Here is a 22,133-nt window from a genome sequence, read left to right as displayed (position 1 = left end):
GAGTGGTGCAAACACGAACTGCTGCTATAAAGTTTGAAAAGCACACTATTGTCTAAATGAACATTGTTTTCTGTAGCAAGATGTTCTTTCACCAGAAAAAGGCCTGGTCTTAACCAGTGGTTTTGAAATGAGACATTTAACAATCATCTCATCTGATATGGGTTTGATGTTCTGATGTTGGCATATAAATTAAATCCATTTACCCTCATAAGTTTGATCATATAGTGTATGATTCACACAATATGGAACCCATTGTATATTGTTTATCATTGTTTATCATTTGTGGTTTTGACTGGCTGCTGTGTGTTAAAAACAACACAGCAAGTAAAATCACAAGTAATCTACTAATAACACAGGTTCTGTCAACCATAATTTATGGTTAATATACCCCTATGTCAAAAAGACTTAAATGAGATTTGAAACAAACATCAGGTTCGGACACATCCTTTATTGGTTGACAGGGTTGTTCAGGAGGCAGCAACATCACTAAGGGAGTCAGAGAGAGTGTTGGTGCTCTGAACATGTGAGATTTACAGACACTACAGTGTGACGGGCCGCCACAACAATCCGCTTTCACTGTGAGACAGACAATGGTGGGACTGTTCCTCCACAGACATACAAGTGTCCCAGCCATCTGTCTGCATACCCCCACAGTACAAACATTGTCCTACACACACACACACACACACACACACACACACACACCGCTGCCGCCCCCAAAACACACAGCTACCCGACTGTCATACATGTGCTAAGTCACATAATATAAGAAATGTTCACCCCATGCACCAAGTGATTTCAATATCAAAGTCTTATTTTTATTTTAAAAATGTTAGAAAAATTACATCACGCTGCCTTATCTTCATACTCATGGTTATGCTTCCAGATTTAAGTGTCATTTTAAAACAAAATAGTAGAACCACAGAAAATAAATCAGAAAATTATGGCACAACTTCAATGTTTTGTTACAACTATTCACTTGTCATATTTTCAAGTCTTTAAAATGGCCTAAATGACTTTTAATTAGCCTTATCAGGATAATATTTTATACTTTAGTAAATATTTACTCAATTGACAAAATGAATCAATAACCCAAAAATGTCCAATTGTGATGTATGTCAAAAATATGTTTGTTTTAGCTTCTCAGATGTGATTATCTCTGTTTTATATCACTGTCATTCAATTGTCTTTCGGGTTTTGACTGTTCATCAAGCAAAATAGGCAATTTGAAGACATCACCATGGGCTCGGGGAAATTATTCACAATTTGCTGATATTTTATATGCAAAACAACTGGACCACCAAAAATGACCTGGTGCAGAATTGGGACAGAGAAGAGAAGCTAGTCACACTGACAAATTTATTGACAATTGTGAGGAATAATCAAGAGATTAATTGGTCATGGCAATAATAGTTAATTGCAACCTTATCTCATTCACTGAGTATTTGACATTATAACAATGACCCAGTGACCCATTGTAACACAAAGTAATTCTATTAGGAATGACATGGCAAGCATCAACTAAAAGCACTGTCAGGGGGCATCCCTGTACTCTCCTATTCACACACACACACACACACACACACACACACACACACACACAGCTTGAAATCTAAAGAGACTATATAAGGAGCAGAGACAAAGGGTGTGTGTGTTTGTGTATGCACGCGTGTGTGTACCAGCAGAATAAGATCGGGTCACCATACAGTCTCAGTGACAGTTGAGTATTGAAAGGCTGCAGCAGAAGAGAGACGCCTCTGTGTGTATGTGTGTGTGTGTGTGTGTGTGTGTGTGTGTGTCTTCAGACACATCCTCCCTGTCTGTCTAAGGCATCACATTGTGTGTGTGAGAATGTGCATGGTTCAGTGTTTATGTGTCCTCGGCTTTACCAAGATTGAAAATTTGTTTTGTTAATTTTAATTTTCTTTGTTGTGTACTTTTTGACTGTTCCTTGAAGTCAGAAATTTTACTTGCATTTGAGTATGTTTTGACTCTGGTGTGTATTAAACCTAATCTATAGCACTGGGACAGCACTCAGAGAGCGCAGATCTCCACCAAGGCCAATGTGGAAGAACATACACCAGACTTCAGAGAAAAAAAACTGATCGAAATGATTGAAAAGCTGCCCCAAAGTTTAATGGGCTCTTCCCTGGCCCACGTCCCATCCTTCCACCAAGTTCTGTTCTCAGTTCTACAAATAGACTTGGGTGAAAACTTGACCTTGGCAGAGGTAAAATCCATATATTTGAATCCACATCTTAATTACAAAATCAAATCAACTAACTGCAAGTGTAAAGCATTTACTGTTTCTGATTCTAATGTTTGTTAGGTTAGGAAAGTTTTTAATCCATTTCACAGATTAAAACTAAAAGATCATTGTTGTTAAAAGGCAAAATTGTGTCATGAGGCCACAGTGCAGCACCTTACTGTGTACAGCATGCAAACCCTACTGCTCATAAACACTTCATCTTTGATTGAAGCAGGCATTTGGAGGCATTAATTTGCATTGCATTCATTCATTTGCAGGATGAAAGTCAGTTTTGTTTATGAATATACACTTTCCACTGCTTCATTTGTTTTGTTAGACAGTGACCTTCATCAAGATCACATAGCTTCACTGACTGTGTCCACTGACAATGGACTGAAAACAGGTGTGAAGAGTTAAATTGCGTCACTTTTCTGTTTAAAATCAATTCGACAAGGGGAACTATATCATTGACATTACTAAAGAATCCCATCTTGAATTATCACCTCTCACCATGCTTGGTTTTGACCTTTGACCCCAGAGTTTACATCTTTGAATCAACAATCTATATTCAGTCAATCAAGCATTTATAATCTTCTTTATGGGCAGAATACTAAAAATATAAACTTATCAAAAGGATGGAATTCTTCTTTGTGACTCATCTGGAGAAAAACTTGAAAAAAGTGAAGCTAAAATCTCAAAAACATCTCTTACTCCTATTGAAAGGGTCACTACAACTCATGATTGATCAAAGATGGCGTCAGATTCCTGCTGGCGCTACACACTTCTACTGAGCTTCTGTATAAATTCAGATTTCCTCCTCAGAGAAGCTGAAACACAGGCTGCTTGTGTTTGTGTGTGTGTGTGTGTGCACATGTGTGTTTTGTCCTTCATTCAGCGTGTCATACAAAGACAAACACAGCCTGGGAGACCAAACACACACCTGCATCCAAACCCACAGAGGAGACACTCATGTGACAGTCTGAATGGTGTCACTTCTTTCTTTCTGTCTCTCTCTTTTCTTTCTTTAAGGCGTCTTTATTTCTTTCTTCCATCTTTGTTGGACTATGAGCAACAGGCTGACCACTATAATCTGTGTGCCATCAGCATACAGTACACAAAGACGTGCCTGTGCGCAGTATGAGAGACAGTTGGCAGTAACAGTGTAATTCACAGTGAGTGCTGTCACAGTGAGGGAAGCAGAGACACATTCACTGTCCAACAGATGGCTCATACACGCTGCTGAGCCTGAAAACCTTCTATTCTCGCACTCAGATGTTTCAAGGAGCAGCAACTGTTTCAGTGTTTGTTTGTCTTACACAGAAATGACAGAAAACTCATTGTCAGCTATAAAAATTATGTTAAGTGAGAACTAAGCAATAAATAAATCTCCTTCTTTCAAGAAAATCGGTCAGAAAAACAGTTTGGTTTTGATTAATCTGATATACAATTGAAAATCCTGTAACATAGCAACAAAAAATATTTAAAATCCATTCATTTGATGGTGGATTTAGTTTTTGTCCATAACATCACAACAAAACCAAGGAAGGGGGCACAGACCAACACTAAAATAGGTTGCCATTCACAGCCTGAAATAATCCATATGAACCTTTTCTGATCTGCTAATGATTAAAGCAATAGTTTGGGATACTTGTCGTGAGGTTTTGTGAGGTACTTAAAACTTTAAAAAATAAGAAAAAACCAATATCAGTAAGTGTAAGGCTTCAAAATACAGCGTACACTTCAACTGATATTGGCTTTTGCCAGTGAGCAGTTTTTTAAAGTGGCTAAAACACGTTTTTGCAGATGACCCTGTCCACAGCAACACATCCCTCAGCTTCTGTGCTCGTTCTCCAGGCTGCTTCACTAAGCTGAGAGGACATTTACCCAAATCTACTAAAGGTTATACACTGACTATGTATAACTATTAATTACCTCACACAACCCCACGTCAAATAACTACCACTTTAAGGTTTGTTAAGGTTTAGACAACTTAAACTGTTAAGGTTAAGATAAGGTTAAACGGAAATTGTAGTAATTTTCAAAAGAAACCAGTGTGGACTGTTGTTTGGGAGATATGACACGGATCATGGTCTCTGGTGTCAAAGACACACACTTTATACACCCAACCATCCACACTAACTGTGATGCAACTAAAGCAGTAATATAAGTTGTGTGAAGTGCTGTTTTTCTGATGAGGACTTTTCTCTCCAGACAAAAGCCCAATGCTTCACTTCTAGGAAACACTGCAACACATTAACTTCAGAAAAGGTGGGCGAGGGAAGGTTAAACTTAAGGACTACAGCCAAAAAATGAAATAACACTTTACCCAAAAAAATAACTTGTCAATTAAACTGATCATAAATTGATAATATATAACAATATATACAAAGTGAATTCTTCTCTTTTATTTTTCTAATCAGTGTCCAGCACTGGAACAGAAACGACCTCAAGGTCAGAGGATAGGACCTGTTTAATATAGGCTACAAAGTGCCTGTTTTTCTGTATGTACTGTAGTAAGGAGCTGTGCTGACTGCATTGTCTATTCTCTGATCACTGTCTCATTTTGTTGTTTCTATATTTTAATCATTCTAATTTGCTCTCTCTCTCTCTCTCTCTCTCTCTCTCTCTCTCTCTCTCTCTCCCTAGCTCCTCAGTCTCTCTCTCTCACACCATGTTTCAGACCCTCAGGTGCTTACCACTGCTGAGGGATGAATAACAACAGATTCAACAGACTAAAGTTCAGTGAGCGCTGTGAAGAGTGGCGCTGTGCTCTGTGTGAGCTCTCACAAAGTGATGCTGGTCAAGGAGAAAAGCTACAGATCCGCCCTGTCATTGATATGAAAAATGTTTTGTGAATGAACTAAAGAAAAAGTCCATAGTCTTTCCTGTAGGCATCATTTATACTGGTAATTCTGCTAAAGCGTTACCATCGTCCTGCAGACTGAACCAACAGGTGAAGTTCAGCATAAGTTCACTATAAACACTGTAAGTCTATCATCATTGCATCATTCATTCAGGTTTCTGTGTAATGTTATGTCACTATCTCAAATCCATTTAGTCTAATATCGTAAAACACACATTTGCCTCAAGGGGCTTTACGGTTAGCACAGCACACAGTGCTGTCCATTAGACCCTCGAACAATAAACAAGTAAAGAATGAGCAAGAGTTGGATCCAAACTGGATCCCAATCTGTACCAAAATGCACAAAGAGAATGACACATATTTTTATCCATTCTAGCAGCATGGTTTCTAGTCAAGGCAATGCCAGTCTGCCGGTTTGTCCACCTCTTTGATCCAGACTGATCCCAGTAGGTATTGGATGGACTTCAATGAAATGTTGTTCAGGCATTCATGGTCCCCAGAGGATGAATACAACCAACTTTGGGTGACCCCCTGACCTTTCCTCTTGTGACATCATCAGATCAAAATTAGATTTTTGACCAAATAGGTGCAAACTAATGACATTACCATCAGCCTTAGTTGTACTCTGTGGTTAGTGCTTCTAAGCAAATTCTAGCATGCTAACATACGAAACTAAAATGGTGACCTACTAAAAATCATGTCATTAACATGCTGACATTAGCAATTAGCTCAAAAACAAGTGCATCCTCACACTGCTGCTAGCATAGCTGTGGACTCTTAGGCTACACACCAGGCACATTTTCATTTTCAAACAGCATTTTATAAAAGAAATGGATATCCATCCAGACGAGATTTTTAGTTCGGAGATAATCTCCGGCCATATTAACAGCACCTGAAACTGTCACATTACCATTCACATACAATGGGCATGTGTGTGCAGGTGTAAACAGGAAGCAGGTCTACTCTGCAGTTGGTTAGTTGCACAAAATACTGTGAATGAGGAACAGCAAAAGCAGTTGTAGCATTAACCTGCAGAATTTAACTGTACAACAGCAATGGTTGTAATTTGTTATCCACGTTGCAATCACCACTGAGTTTTTAAACTAACACTGGGCCTGCAACATTTCCAAAAGTCTCCGTTTTGGGGACTCAAAAACACCTGAGTATTGTGGATGCCCAGCATAACGTAGAAAAAGTGATCTCACACCATAAGTGTGGATGTAGCCTCAGTCTTTCTGTGAATCAAGTAAATTTTGTGGTTGATGATGTTTTTTAATTTGTTTAAAAATCATGGATCTGCATTGAATCCCTAACCATGACCATGGACTTTTTTTTCCCAGATATTGTGTTGACAAACAAACAACATGATCTGTAAGACAATGTGAAGTTTGTGAGATCATCTCAGCTTGTAACTGACAGATCAGCACATCTTCTGTAAAAGACGACTAAAAACTATAGAGACCCATGTCTGGATATTGTTTCCCAATTAGCCGGAATGGCAGTCATTTCTACAGAGACTGTTGCCAACATCTGAAACAACAGCCAGTGTATTTAGCAATTAGCTGCAGTGTGGCCCAATGGGAGTGGGAGTGTCCTGGCAGAGAGAGAAACATCAGGGACAAACCTGGAGACAGAGCAGGGTAGAGACGACTAATTTCCCTCAGGAGGACTCGGGACTCACACACAAGCACAAACACATGAATACAAAATGTATACGCACATACAGACATATGCACACGGACATGCATTTAGCCACACACAAACACACAAGGACACACACACCACCTCTTTCAGTCTTTGATAAAATCCCAGGGGAGCTGAGGGTTGTAGCCAGTAGCTGCAAACTGAGTGCTGACCGGTGTGTTGTGTTCTCACTGGGTCGTGTATCTCTTGTCTAATGAGGAGGTGCCAGTCCCACCAGTTAATTTACCAGAAGACAATCGCACACTGACTCACACTGACATTTATAGGCAATTAGGACTTGCCTGAGAAAAGTGTGTGTGTCTGTTTGTCTGTGTGCATCTGTGCATGTTAGTGTGTGTGTGTGGTAACTGCAGTGGTTAGGTCAACATTTTTATCAGTTCAAAACTGACAGAACAGCCCTGTAGCTAATTTTGTTTGCATACAGATAATGGGGATACATTCTTTTAATTGCATTCTGACTTGTAGACATTCAATTCTGTGTATTTTACAAGACTTGTGACCAGTACAAGTATCTATTGTAGCGTTTTTACAGACAGATATGTGAATTTTCTGTCATGTAAATGGTTTGTGTATAGATTACAAGCCATAGATTACCAAGAATATATTATTATTTGATTACTAATTTCTATTTCCTTTTTGTAAAGGCTGTTTAATTTACATTGGTAATTTGCAAAGATAAGGATATGAAGAATCCTTCAAAGTCACAACTTTATTCTATTCTATTCTCAGAATTTTACTAAATAACTTTTAGCTCATAACATGTCAAGTCAGGTTTAAGTACATGGCCCAAAATTTTGTCTTCATTGCAGTCTGTGTCTAATTCCTGCAGTCACATTCTCACTGTGAATACTCAGTAATATGTTGAATCAATGCGTTTTTTATTCGCAGTCCTTGGGTGAACTCATAGAATCTCTTACAGCCCATCGGAGGTCAACAAACAGCACAGAGCGGTGTAGAAGCGATCGCCTGCAGGATCACATGTGTGATGTAATGCTGCTTGCATCACACTGTATCTCCCCCAGCTGATGACAGTCAGGCCTGTTTCCCCTGCCAGCACAACCCAGCTGCTATGAGGCAATGTAGTCTGCCAGGCACAATACGGCGCGTCAGCCCCTCAACAATGGAGGACTTGTGCTCCCTGGATGGCATCATTGTCACAGTTTTTTTTTTTTTCTTTTTTGGAGGGAGGGCTTTGTGAGTTGTTGTTGTTGTTGTTTTTTGTTATTGTTGTTTTAGCTACACGTCTCTCTAGGTTAGCCAGTTATTAACCCTTGCATTGTTGGCTGGGAGACAATAGATGCGGTGCGTGATGATGCACGGCTCATACACAGACTAGATGTGGGTCATGGGAACAAGAAGGGGTATGATGGTTTTGAAGGGTTGCAGAGAATTGGAACTTTAGCGATGCCAAACCAGGTCAGTACAGTCAGACACAGTTTGCACAAGCTGACGTTCATCTGAAGAGTCAACCAGAGCTGGAGACTTCACTCAGACTGATTTGAGACCTTTGAAAGAGAAATAACAAGGTCCTCCTCTCAGAAATGAAAAGTTAAATCTGTAAGAAATAAATTCTAAGCTTGCCCAATTCAACACAAAATAAAGGAAGCTTCATTTTACCAATATATAAATATTTGTTGCTGTGTGATATTCCTAAGTGACTTTACTGACTTACTACATTTTAGCATTTATTATCTTCCCATCATTGTGGCCACAATTGCCAGTGTTGAGTAAAAGTTACGTATAGGCCTCCTTTATATCAGGAAAATATAGTTTGACTCCTCTTAACATAACTTCATTAAGATCAAGAATCTGATCAGTTTATTATTATTTTCATACTTTGGTTTTGCCAATAAAAACAGCATACAGTACCCACCACAATAATTTGGATCATTACAACATTACTAAAAGGAGCTCCATTGTGCGGTGGCCCTAAGAGCTCAGTGCACTACACCTTAAAATAACACATGCAAATAGACAAACACAAACAATTTCAAAACATCTTCATCAATTTGACAACATATGCTCTGCAAATACACACAACACAACCAAACAGACAAACATGCTGTAAATATGTTTTCATGGCATGTTTTCATGTTGCAGTGCGTTGAGCTATCAGGGCCACCATAGATTTGGGGTGATTACAATATCATCATAGCCAACAGAAATGACGGATAAAACTACGAAAATAAGACCAAGGTTGTCATGAAAAAAAAACATTCTATCCTTTTATTCAAGGAAAACCTGGTCTTCAGGGAGGGGTTTGTAGTGGAAGCAAGGCATTTCTTAATGATGATGAGCTGTGTCATAATGGTGCAGTGACTGTTGTCAACCTGTTGTATAATTATAGGTGTGTTCATGCTCCACAGAGGGTCCTCTAACAATTTGAGTAACGAGCCACTCTGCCTGTGTCATTAAGCTGCCTTCTTAATGACACTGGTTATTGCCTCGAGCCAAAATAGTTGCAGGGTCTCATCGCCTAAATGATTCATTAAAACTTGAGAGAGATGTTCCCATGAGCGTAAATGTCAATGTCATTTTTACTTCTTTCTTGCATTATCAAAATAATCTGCATCCAAAACTGTCATACAACTTGTGTTTTGTGTCAATACAAAGTTTCACATTAAACTAACTGGTTATGAAGTTGAAACTGAAACCTCTCAAATAAGATATTCTAGAGTTAGGGATGCTTCAGCCCCACTTGGTGTATGTTTTTAAAAAAGTATGCACAGATTAAGTAAGTGAGCTTTGCAGCTCCAATGGCAACCACTTGTTTTTCTATATCATGAAAAGTATATTATGAGTTTTAGAGTAAAGGTGAAAAGCTTTGGACCTGATCATAAACAGACCCATGGGAAACCGACCTAAATCCAACCTTGCATAAAGAGAATCCATATATTATTTTTTTCCCCCAAAGTTCTCCAAATTAACCAACAAAATATGTTGCATGACCTCAAAACCAACACATGTAAGCATTTTCTCCCAATCAGTCAATCAATCATTTGTCTGTGCCTTTTGAAACTGTTGAAATTACAGCAATTACTGTTGAAAAATACATTTGGTTTATGACATAACAAGAAATGGCTAAATTCTGGCTACTTTAGCAACAAAATGACTTGGTTAGGTGTAGGTTTCGAAAAACCATGATCTAAGATTATCTAAAACTGAACTCCTTCAGCCAATCAGTCTCTCCACCACGACAACATCTCTCAACAACAACATCTTGAAGTTGCATTTCAAAAACATTACTAACTGCTGGTTGGAAACAGTAAATGTACATCAGTGTCCTGTATTAAAGTTCAGCGTTTTGTTTGTTGTTAGATAATAACACCATCTGACTTCCTCATTTGTTCCCATCATAATTACTGCGGCTGCTTGGCTGCTTTGTCACTTGAATTTAAACTCGTGTTTATGGGGAACTTGCTTCTTCTTGTGAGGACACAGTTCACAGTCTTTATCTCACAAGACAAAAACATGTCTCTCCTATGATGATGATGATGATGATGATGATGATTATGATAACACCACATGGTCAGAGCTGATAGAAAGTCCAGTCAGATCCACTCAAGCATTCGACATATTGACACCGACCTGAGACCTGCAGCACCACACTCGACCCAACCCATTTGGACTGGATATAATTTGGACCTGGCCCAGCTTGGGTCCCGGATCAGGTCTCACTTTCACAGAGACCTAAAAGAACCTGTAGACATGTAGAAGAGTATTTGTGTTTGTCCTTTTTTAGTCTTTCAGCCTCACACGTGTGTTGTCACAAAGTAACTCCTGCTCTGTCCCCCTTTCTCCCCCCTGCTCCCCTGATGTAGAGTTAAAGTCATAATCCCTCCTCCCCTCCCTCACCCCTCCATCTCAGCAGGTCCCTTGAGCTTTGCCCGTCCTCATTAGCGAGTATTTTTCCCATGTTTGTTAATTGTGTCCTGCTTTTTGCGCCACCTGCCCCTCCCCCTCCCTCTACCTCTCTTTGCTTCCTTCTCCTCCTCTTCCTCCCCCCACTCCCCCCGCTCTCTCTCTCCCCTGCCTCCCCTGCTCATCTGTGCACTCTAACAGACACTAATTGTCATCATAAGGATGCGTTCGCTGTCACAACTGGAGAACAGACTGCAGACCGACAGTGTGCAGCCTGGCTCCTCTGGCCCCTGGAGGCCTCTGCACCGGTGTCTGGGGGCCCGGAGGACCTTGGCAGGCAGGAAGCCTCCCTCTGCAAGTGTAGCTAATGAAGACAGGATAAGAATTTTACCTGGCTGAGAGAGAGAGACAGGTAGTGAACTCAACAAGGGCAAACTGGGAATTAACTGTAAATGAGAGAAAGGGCAGAGAGGTACAGTGGCTGCCTAACGAGGTACGACGATGTTTATCACAACACAGCACTACAGTAACAACATAAATACAGCATCCCACTGTGGATGATTTCATCACTCACTTTTACCAAGACTTACAGTGACCTCCATTTTTTCTGCTGTTTTCCTCTAGTTGTTCTCTTTTTTGTCCTGCACATTCAAGAAGTTAAATCAACAACTTTGGGATAAGACAAAATCAGAATTTTCAGACTTGTGCAGACTCATCTCTGCCTCAGTTTTCAATCACTGTGTCCGTTTTCATCCCTTCATTTCTCTACAATGGCGCTTCTTCACGTTTAATTTCTTCTTACATTTGTGTACATTTAGAAAACCACTGTTCCACAGCTGTATGACAATATCACTATGGTGTGTTTAGTATCTGTCTGTGACTTCATTTATTATGAAGCTGAGTGAAATGTGTACAACCATGATGCCAGTGGAGCAACACATCAGAGTGAAACATTCTTGAGGTCTTATTTTATACTCATGGTTACGGTTATGATCTTTGGAAACTTTGAGATCTTTCAGATGCAATTTTTCCAAATTTTACAGTTCTTCCACATAAAAATTGACAATTTGGAAAAACATTTGCGATGTAATGATTATTTGTCTCTGTTGTATTCATCCATCCCTACCTGTCTGTTTTTCCCTGCTCTAACAGCCACCCACTTGCCCTGCAGTTACCCTGTTTTCATTCATATTTCATTCACCTGACTCTCCCCATCCACATGCTCACATTGATTACACCAGCCCAGTTCCCTTCACTCCTTGCCAGCTTTTCCTTCCTGAGTACCCATTATCCTGCCCTTGGACTTTCTAGCTTGGCCTGATTGCTCTCTGTCTTCTCCTGCCTGTCCCCTGACGTCACCTCACCTTGATCCTTTGTTTTTGCTCTTTGCTACCGTCATAAAATGTGACCTGTTTTTTATTTGATCTGAGTCGTGCATTTGAGTCCAACCTGATTACTGAGAGCGGCTGTGGTCCAAGAGGTAAAACGGGTCATCCACTAATCAGAAGGTCAGGTGTTCGATTGTGGCTCCTCTAGTTTTATAAGCCAACATTGAATAAAAATCAGATCAGTCTCCACACACAATTTTCTCCGTAATTTACTTTTTCCTCTGAAATTGTCATCTCCTGCATCACATGCATTTGTCTATGTGTCATCCTTTTTACTGTCACTGGAACTTATTAAATATCATGATTATCAGTGACTTATTAAATAACTCAAAGTGAATTAATGTACAACTTAAGTATTTTTTTAGTTGGCAATTGATAGAAATATTGAGATGCCTTTGTGTTTAACACAGGATTTTTCTTTCAACTTCAGTGAGTGCACTTCAGATTTGTGTTTGTGTCCATATGTATGTTTGTGTCTGTGTGCAGGCAAGCATGTGTCCTCATACATGCACATGTTAGTGTATGTGTGTGTGTTTGACTGCAAGTGGGAATTTGTGCTTTGTGGCATGTGTGCCCCCAGCATGGGGCCATGGCGGGCCCCGTGCCGGCCAGCTGGAGGCTCAATCTGTTGAGGGGGTCCACTGCTCAGTGGTGGGAGGTCGGCCGGACCCACAACAACGCCCCGACCATTTGCCCCGGCCTCCCCTCTGACCAGGATGTGCAGCTTGGCAGGCCCAGCCAGGGTCTGACAGCTCCACACAACCCAATCCACAAGACACTGAGGAGGAGGAGGTGGAGCAGGAGGAAGAGGGGGAGGAGGAGGGATGGATACACAGGAGAGGATTTAGGTGATGTGGAGGTGGCAATTTTTTTTTTGGGGGGGGGGGGGGGGGGGGGGGCAACAAAACAGCGGTAGTGCAAAGGAGAGGAGAAAGGTGAAAGAAAGAAGGAAAGTAAGAAGGAATTAGACACATATGCAGGGGGAGACTGAAATAGGAAAAGAAAGAGTGAGCAGATGTCAACAACAAATTGGGCTACAGAAGCTGAACAGCCACAGAAAGTGTGTGGTGTGAGAGGGGCTCAGCACTGATGAAGTCACTGTCCACTATAATGGACATGTGTTCCACTTTTGAGCTATAGTCAGGACATTATCCTAATTCCTGCTGTGAATTTAAGTTGTTAAATTCTTTCTGTCTATTTGTTTGAGTCTTATTTCATTGATAGCATCTTTGAATATTTTTTTTTTCATCAACAAGCCTGAAGTGTCTTCACTGTCATAAATGTTTGCAGTGAAGCAGCTCATGCAGTTAAACACTTGAAGGACAACAAGCCTAAAGGACCTTTTCCCTGAGCTTTGTCCACATCATTGTTGTGTAGGCATGTGTGTGTTTTGGTTCTCTCGGTGTGTCTTTACCAGACTGGTTCCCTGCTCTCTCTGACAGTTTGATGCAGGGCACCGGGGTTACATCTGAGGGAGTGTTTTTAGCGGTCACCAGTCTACAGAGGGGACGCTAGCTGGCACCATCTGGTCATGAGATCCAACGTTTTTCTGGCACAGTCTTGGCCAGTGTCCATACCTGCTTGTTCTACACACACACACACACACACACACGCACACATAGCCCTACCTTACTTTCATGATAAAACAGCAAAACTGCTTTTGTAATTTTCTTTTAAAAGAGAGACCTTTTAACACAGCAGGGCTGGTTTTGATGCTGCTCCTCTCACCCCACAAACAAACCCATCAAGCTACTAACTGCACAAAGAACTTTTTTCTGAGCACTTTGTCAGTCTCCACTTTTGGTGTTTTCCTTCAGAAGTCACTGAGTTACAGGAGGTATTTGGTTTTTTCCCACCCCCCGAACATCTCATGGTAAACCATGACTGGCTAGCATTTTGCTGCAACATAGAGGAGGTTTGAGCACAAAAAGTAAAATTTGTATATGTGGTGCTGGCCCAGTACTGCGCTCCCACACCATCACAAGCCAGTGAGTGGACCTCCAGAATCTCCCTTGTTCGCTCGCCATCAGTGAGTGTGTAACATCTGGTAGGTCCACTGTTGGATAGATATGCACACACACACACACACACACACATACTGGGGGTCAAGCCACCCTAAACGACAGGCTGTGAGCAGATGTCCGTCACCCTCCCAGTCCAGTTAATTAAGCAGCATCACAAAAACCAAGGAGGCAACTGACATGCATGCACACACACAAACACACACACACACAAGCATAATGTACATGTCCGATCAGTTCAACGGCTGTTTGTCCTTACTGGAGGGCAATCCTGAAGCATAAATAGTCACAAATGTGTGTGTGTGTATTGCATGAAATATTTTGTCACAGAAAATCTGCAATCAAAGATGTCTCAAAGTTACGGTTAAACCAGGTCTGAGGTGTCAGTTGTGTCATGAGGCTGTAATTCTGTGTATTAGGCTACAAGCTATTGTTGTATTATTTAACAATATTATAGAGTAGTTGTCATGACTTCACAGACAGGACTTAATGCTCCAGCAGTCATGATTCAGGGGTGATTAGCTTAAAGTGATAGTTAGATAGTGATAGTATTTGATATGAGGTTGTGTGAGGTAGTCATGCATAGTCAGTGTGTTACCTGCAGTAGATTCAGATCAGTGTGCTGCCAGTTTAGAGAAGCAGCAGAGCACTGGCACAGAAGCTGAGCGATGAGCTGCTGTGCACGGGGTCAGCAGAAAAAACAAGACACTTTTAAAAGACTCCCACCAAAACAATCCAATACCCAATTAAATTGACCCTTCATTTAGAATATTTTCAGTGCTTTATCTTCTCGTCAAAACAAAATAAAGTTTAGCTCTTTTTGATTCACGCAGCTGTGGCGTGATACAGTGCACGCCTTAGGTTTGCTTGTGCATTGAGAAAAATGTTGTACCAAAGGAAAGTGCTGTTTTGATGAGAAGATAAAGCTCTGAAAATATTCTAAATGAGCAAATGTTAAACAGATCCTGATCCTAATTTACTGCAGGTAATACAGTGACTATGCATGACTAGCTCAGACAGCCCCATGTCAAACAACTAGAACTATATCCTTAAAATTACTGATGTGAGAACTGTGAGAAAAGTGTTTGAACTTTTCATCTGTGCCTTTGAGTTGTGCATTAAGTGCTGTGTGTGTCTGAGCCGTGACATGCACTAGGGTCTGTTGCACAAAAGCAGTTTGTGAGCACTTTGTGTTGCTGGGCTGGCGGCCTCTGTGGGTGACTGTGGCATCATATCAGGGCTGCTGAAGGGCCTCAGTGTTTCCCCCTCCATTGTCATCACAGCAGGCAGTGGGGTGAAGTAAGGGATTGTGTGATCCAATGAAGCATGCTGTTATCAGAGACTTCGGCCCCGTTCATGAAGCTGACATCACCCCATTGCCTCAGTTTGGAGCCGTATGATGTACAACAGGTCACTGAGAACGGGAGGGAGAACCCCAAAATCATGCAAAGCTCCTGTTGTCAAACATCACAGTCGTCTTCTGTTCGACCTGTGTAGCAAACGAGGGCACATTAACCACCGTTTCCAACTAATTAAATTTTGTTTATTTCTCATCTGTTACCATATGAGAAGAGCTGTACATTGGACACTTGAGGCCGGGACTGGAGTACGACTGTAATGAGAATATGATACTTGACTGGAAAGCAAAAACACAAGATCTGAGTCAGTAAAATCCTAGAACAGTAAAAGATGAAGACAGCAGCAGGCCTTATTCAGCCACACAGCCTTAAGGCCTGTGCACTGACTGTTGTGTTAAAAAATGTAATTGCTGTGTTGTAACAGTAAACATTCAGAAATTTGAAACTTTACCTGCAATTTGAACCTTAGATATGACAACAGGAAAACCGTACATATTTGGCATCTGTTTGAACATTGCCTATAACTATAAAGTAACTTGAACAATAAGTTAAGTTAAATAATAAGCATTTTGCAGAAACGTGCACAGAATATTTGAGTTGCTTCAGATCTATCCACCAGATAGAAAACTACAGGTTTCTGTCAACCAGATTTCCTGCCTTCCACATTTCAGTGTTACACCAAAGTTCCCTGTGGTTAACTCAAATCTCTATCTCATTATATGCCTCAGAGGAATAAGATATCACACCTGCACTGACTTATCTGTGCTGCTCTGCTGGAGAGAAACAAGACTGAGACACACAGTGAAGAAAACCTGAAGTTAAACTGTCTCAACGATCCTGCTGGTTCCTGATGTGGAACTCTTGTGCCCTCTACTGGTGAAAGACCAGAATCTGTGCTTGTTTTAGCATTGTACCTAGAGGTCCAATGTCCCACTCAGCTTTAGACAGTGTCCAGTCAGTGCACTTGATAGACTCATTCCCTAAGCCACTACACAGTGCTCAGCAGAACAGGAGAGCAGGAAGAAATATAAAACATTTCTACAGATAAGCATTCACTGTATGTGTGTGTCTGTGTGTGTGTGTGTGTGTGTGTGTGTGTGTGTGTGTGTGTGTCAAATATGAGACAGAGGGAGAGAGATGGAGAGAGGGAGAGAGAGAGAGAGATCAATTAAAGTAAAAACCTGAAAAATGAGTTGAGGGCATGAGGGGTCACTGAATGATTTGATGAGTATGAAAAAGTGAATCATACTCTATGTCCTTCACAGTCACCGGATCTCAACCCAGTTGAACATCTATGGGAGAGTTTGGACTGATGTGTTACGCAGCCCTCTCCATCGCCATCATCAAAACTCAGAAAATGAGGAAATATCTTTTGGAAGAATGGTGTTCATCCCTCCACCAGAGTTCAGAGACTTGGAGAATCAATGCCAAGGAGCAGTGAAGATGTTACTGAGACAGCTATGTTTGTGTCTCAGAGGCAGACACTGTGAACCAACCTCCAGGGCTTCAAATATGAAGCCAACACAGAAGAGCCAAAAACTGCAGTTCCTTTAATGATCACTTGAGGCTGACTCCTAAAGCGAGTCAATCCCCACAGACTCCCATGTTAAAATGTCCAACAGCTGAAATAATAGATTTACAGCCTGGTACAAAAGGTTTTTGTCTCTACAGCTAATTTCCTCCTTTATGACAACTGTACGGATGATGAATTGCCATTAATTATTACCACTTTCAGGTTTTATAATGTATTGCCTATTTTATTGGTCCTGTTTTTGGGTTAGTGGCTAGGTGGGCTCCCAAAGTGCACCTTGGTCTTACTGTAATGTTGTTATGTCTTTTGCATGTTGTCTGTTATGACCTGTCTGAAGTATTTTTTGTTAAATCTCACTGTGCATGAGTTACCAAAGTTATTTCATCTAATCTTAAATACAGTAACTGCCTCAGAACAATTCACTTTGAACACATAAATAGAAACGTATAAATGGAAGCACCACTAAAACACCCCCCCCCCCCCTCCCCCCACCACCCACCACCCACCCACCAGACAAAGTGGACTCTGTGCTGTTTGTTGTTTCTCCTCTTTATTCACAACAACACTGTACAAAAGGAATCACAGAAAAACATGTGGAACCCTTTAACTCCTGAGTAGCACACTTTACATAGAGGACCAGTGAGGTTAATTACGAAAAGTGAGAACCCTTCCAGAAAGAAATAAAGCAAATAGAAGGTTATTTTGAGGTAAAACACAGAAGGGAAACAGCTAGTGTGAAACATTGCATCATTGCCTGTTTGGTGACTTGTTACTAGTTGCCTCCTGTGTGATGTTGCCAGTGCTGTCATTTTTCCATGTTTCACTGTGTTGTATGTGACATTCTACACAATCCATTCAGTCCTGTCGAACAAGACTCTTAGTGATCACAGCCAAACAGCGCCACAGATACCCTGTGCTGCTCAGGCAGGGCCCTGGAACCAACAAGGATCATGGGGCTTTCAAAGTGGTAGTAGTGGGTGCCTACGAACACTTTGAGTCCTTCGGAGTTGCACATGGCAGCGTCAACCTTCTTGAAGAGGGTAAGTGGGCGCTCATTGCCTGCAACACGAGGGCTGACATTCATATCCACATCATAGATGCTCTGACCTGGAGGACAGCAGACAGGAAGACATGTGAGTGGGTAATGCATCTATTTGTCAGCTGTGGAAAGCTCAAGAAGGATAAAACATTGACCCAGTAGTGATGCATTCACCTAGTCATTTGTGAATATAGTGAAGGTATTTCCCACTTAGCATTACTTTGCAGGCTGTCTTTAAAATTACTCTTCATGGATTGTGTATTATTTGAGATACTGCCTGTGTCCTTACCCTTGATGATGTGAGCAATTTGAGGATCCCGACAGACAAAAGCAGCATCAATGGGACCCTCGATGCCCAGCTCCTCCTTCACAGGCTTAGGGTAACCGTCCAGGTGGGTGTGGGGCTCACCAACACGGTAAACAAACACATGGTCATCCTGAGGGGGTAAGAAAATAATAATTAGTAATGATGTCATGTGTTTTAGGAGATTTTTAGGAAGAGATTATGACAGGATCAATATGATAGTTTACCTTGATCATGTAAAGGTGATTCTCATAAGAGAAGACAGCGTCCACCTCACTGTGCAGCTCCTTGAAGGCGTTCTCAATGGTGTCAGCCTTTAATGTATCATTGCCCTCATCTTTACGCAGGTAATGGTGGCCTGCAAAACAAGGGAATCACTTATCAAGGCTGCTAATGGTAAAACTGCAAGAAGAACCACCAATACAACTGAGAATACAAAGATCATATCCAAAATGCATTTCACCTGAGAGATTAAAGATATTTCTATTACACTGAAGAGAAAGTTACAAGGACCGAAGTGAACCTCTGATGACCTGAACTGTCTGTGTAGCTGGTGAAGGGTAGATTTGTGGCTGTAAGTGGCTAGAAATGTATAAAATCAGTGTTATCACATTACTATGTTTTGTTTTGTAATCCACTCTGATTTACAACCACAATGGCTCTTAATTCATATCTGTCATCAAAGCTACAAGATCCTAGGAGTGACCTAATAGTCAAATGGTTAGGGCACATGCCATGTGGGTGCAAATGCTCTGAGCAGATGAGTCGGCTCCTGACTAGCTGCTCTCCTTAGTGCATATCATCCCCTTACTCTATCTCATTTCCAGTCATTCTCCACTGTCCTATAAATAAAGGCAAAATGTCCAAAAACAAAAAAAGCATGTCTGAAATCTGTCTAATGTAGATAACTCTAGGTAACTGTTGAGTCGGCCATCAGTCCTACACCCTGGTCCCATAGCAAAGCAATTCAGGAAGCATCTCTGAAAGAGCAGTCTGCTGTAAGATCTCACCTCTGAAGGCATACATGTTTCCAGCATTGTCAGATGTGATGGCATCAAGGTGAACATGGCTGCAGCGCTCTCTCTCCACATGGTCGCTGTCATCACCTAAACAGTGACAAATCATAAAGTTAATGTTAATATTCTCCAGCTTTGTTGAGGCTAAACATTGGTTTCTAGTGACTATCCTATCATAGTACAACAATTTGACACTGATGTATTGTTTGCTTATACACGATTCAATAATTTCTGATTGATGATTTTAGATTCAAATGTACTTTATTGGCATTTTGCCAAAACAATATTGCCAAAACATCAAAATACAATTTCCAAAAGTACTAAATACAACATGCACTCACTTTCTGCATTCACTTACTGAACTTTGAGCATCTCATGAAGTAGTCACGTGCCTCCTTGGGGTATCTGCCGTGCACCTCACCAGTCTTTGGGTCAAACTTGGAGAACAGGTGTCCGTGGAAGCAGTAAAAATGCTCCATAAAGCGGAAGGCAGACGTACAGTTTGGCATGGACTTGAACTCTTTCTCATCCACAGCCTTGGTTCTGACATTGTAGTGGTAGATGTCGTCTCCTACAGAATAAAATTACACATGATGTTAGAGATGTTTTTCAAGATTCTGAGCATCCAGGCTGTTAAAGGTGTTGACATCAACACTTGGTGAAGATTGTAGGACTATTGTCTGCTGTGTGTATAAAAAGAAAAAAAGTGTGGACATAACCCCTTCAAATTAAAGCTGAAACTAAAGCTTTACTTTAAATACAAAATAAAGGAGAGTTCAAAGTGGACCTGGACAGTTACACATTCACAAGTATGGTCTGCTGAATCCTCCATATTTGTTCTTATTGCGTAGAAATATTTAATTAACATCTGGACCTGCTTCAAATACAGCAGTTTTTTCACTCATGAAAGTGTAATAAACAAAGATCAAACTGCTGAAGGCATTTTTTAAGGTTTTCTTACAATGAGGTAGGCAAATATGTGCACCAACCCTTGAAGAAGATGACAGAGTCCTCATCACACTCTGGCTTGGGACACTCCACGGCAGCATCAAGGTGGTTAGGGATTCCAGGGAAGACCTCAGAGATGTCCTTGGGGTAGCCATCCTCCAGCTTGTGTTGGTAATAGCTGAAGACCTTGTGGTCCTGCATTAAAGCACCACCACAAGTACCAGTTTAAAAGGACAAGTTGTTATAAATAACCTTCCACTGTGGGTTTGTGTGTGGTTGGAGTGGAGCTGTATGTTTTGCACAATCAAAAGACTGGACCGTACCAAGAAGAAGAACATGTGATCGTGGTCGGTGGGGTTGTCCTCGTAGTGCATGCGGAAAGCAGCATCTACATGGCCGAGGTGGTGATGGTCATCCAACTCAGCGAAGGACTCATTAGACAGCTCTGCTTTGCCATGGAAGCCTTTGAACAGATGGTCACCTAACAGGAAATACAGGACACAACACAAGTTCACAGAAAGCACAATTATTGACTTAGTGACTTAGTGCACTGCAACCAACTGACACGTTAAGTTATGTGTTTAGGATCATGAATCCTCAATATGTAGGGACTTGCCCTTGAAAAAGTATGGGATTCCCTCTTCGTTCACTGCAACAGCGTCCATCTCAAGCCCTTCACAACGGTCGAGGACAGCTGCAGAATATCATGGCCATGTGAAATAAAGTGGTAACATTAATAATAACAAATGTCTGGACAATATGTCAAAATAGTGTATGTCAAAATGAGTGTGATGCTTTCCATCAACTCACCTAATGCATGGTCTTGCCTGGATGAATAGAACAGAAAAAGATTTTTGAATTATTCTCACTTCAGAGGATGAGGCTGTTTAACAATCAGGATTTTAGGTGCAATTTGCAGCAGCAGCCAAGTTAAAATCAAGAAATGCACCTTGATCAGCTTAGAATTTGAAATTGTGTCTGATGTTGAAAAATGCTGTGCAAAATGATGATGTCTTTGTTTACATAAAGCATATGACTACATTTTTTTTAAACTTCTGAAGACAATAAGAAAATAAAAACCATAATGTTCATCTTAACTTTCCTCCTTGCCTCCTTTCTGTTTGTGCTAACACTGAGATCAGGCTGAGTGAAATATTCACATTCATGATGCCATGAATTTAAGACTACACTTACACTTTCCCTCCAAGCTTTAACCTGACACTGCATCTATGGGGCCTTTACTGGTGGACCATACCAATTATTATGCTTTTTTTGTAGTCTAAATATTTACTAAAAATCATTCATACTTTACATTACTGTTGCAAATTTCCAAAGTATGCAAGTAAAAAAGTATATCTACATTTACTATTGGCAGAGTTCAGGTATTGATGTATGATAATGCAGTACTGACAAATACGAACTTTAGACTGCACTGGTATGCACCAGTGACATAACATTATGTTCACTCTGATGGACTATATAACTGAAGCAAGAGGAGTTTAAATCTCTCCACTGAAAAAAGTGAAACCAGCAGCTGCCTGGAGGGTAGGAGAACAAGATTTAAAAAGTTTACAGACTACATTAGTGTTGTCCCCTTGACTACTTACGACTGAGCCCATGCCAGGGCCAGGGAGAGACACAGGATGTGGGCGAGCAGCTTCATGGCGAGCAGTCCTCTGGTCCAGGAGAGACTGGAGGAGGCTGGAGAGAGCTGGGCAAAAGGTACCCTGCTGCTGCTGCAGCCACCATTTATATCATAGTCCAGTTTGCATGAGCAAGGTCACGTTGGGTACCAAAGAAGGAGGAGTAGACAATGTGCAGACACACTGGGTTAATCAAAGACGCCCACAAT

General features: G+C 41.0%; 1 protein-coding gene across 1 annotated transcript; it reads right to left on the bottom strand.

The window, feature by feature from the left end:
* Positions 1–17,505: 17,505 nt before the first annotated feature.
* Positions 17,506–22,032, bottom strand: hpxa (hemopexin a). Its single transcript, XM_071480536.1, has 10 exons — positions 21,889–22,032; positions 21,092–21,108; positions 20,898–20,975; positions 20,605–20,762; positions 20,323–20,476; positions 19,692–19,904; positions 19,328–19,423; positions 18,545–18,675; positions 18,303–18,450; positions 17,506–18,081 (listed from the first exon to the last, which is right to left on the bottom strand). The coding sequence occupies exons 1-10, from the start codon at positions 21,942–21,944 to the stop codon at positions 17,852–17,854; spliced, it is 1,281 nt and encodes a 426-aa protein (XP_071336637.1). The 5' UTR covers positions 21,945–22,032; the 3' UTR covers positions 17,506–17,851.
* Positions 22,033–22,133: the final 101 nt, after the last annotated feature.

The sequence above is a fragment of the Trachinotus anak genome, unplaced genomic scaffold (assembly GCF_046630095.1).
Source record: "Trachinotus anak isolate AG129_WGS33_773 ecotype Australia unplaced genomic scaffold, CSIRO_AGI_Tana_v1 ptg000001l, whole genome shotgun sequence".
Taxonomy (NCBI): Eukaryota; Metazoa; Chordata; class Actinopteri; order Carangiformes; family Carangidae; genus Trachinotus; species Trachinotus anak.
Note: the sequence above shows the minus strand (reverse complement) of the source record. Positions and strands in the feature narration are given on the sequence as shown.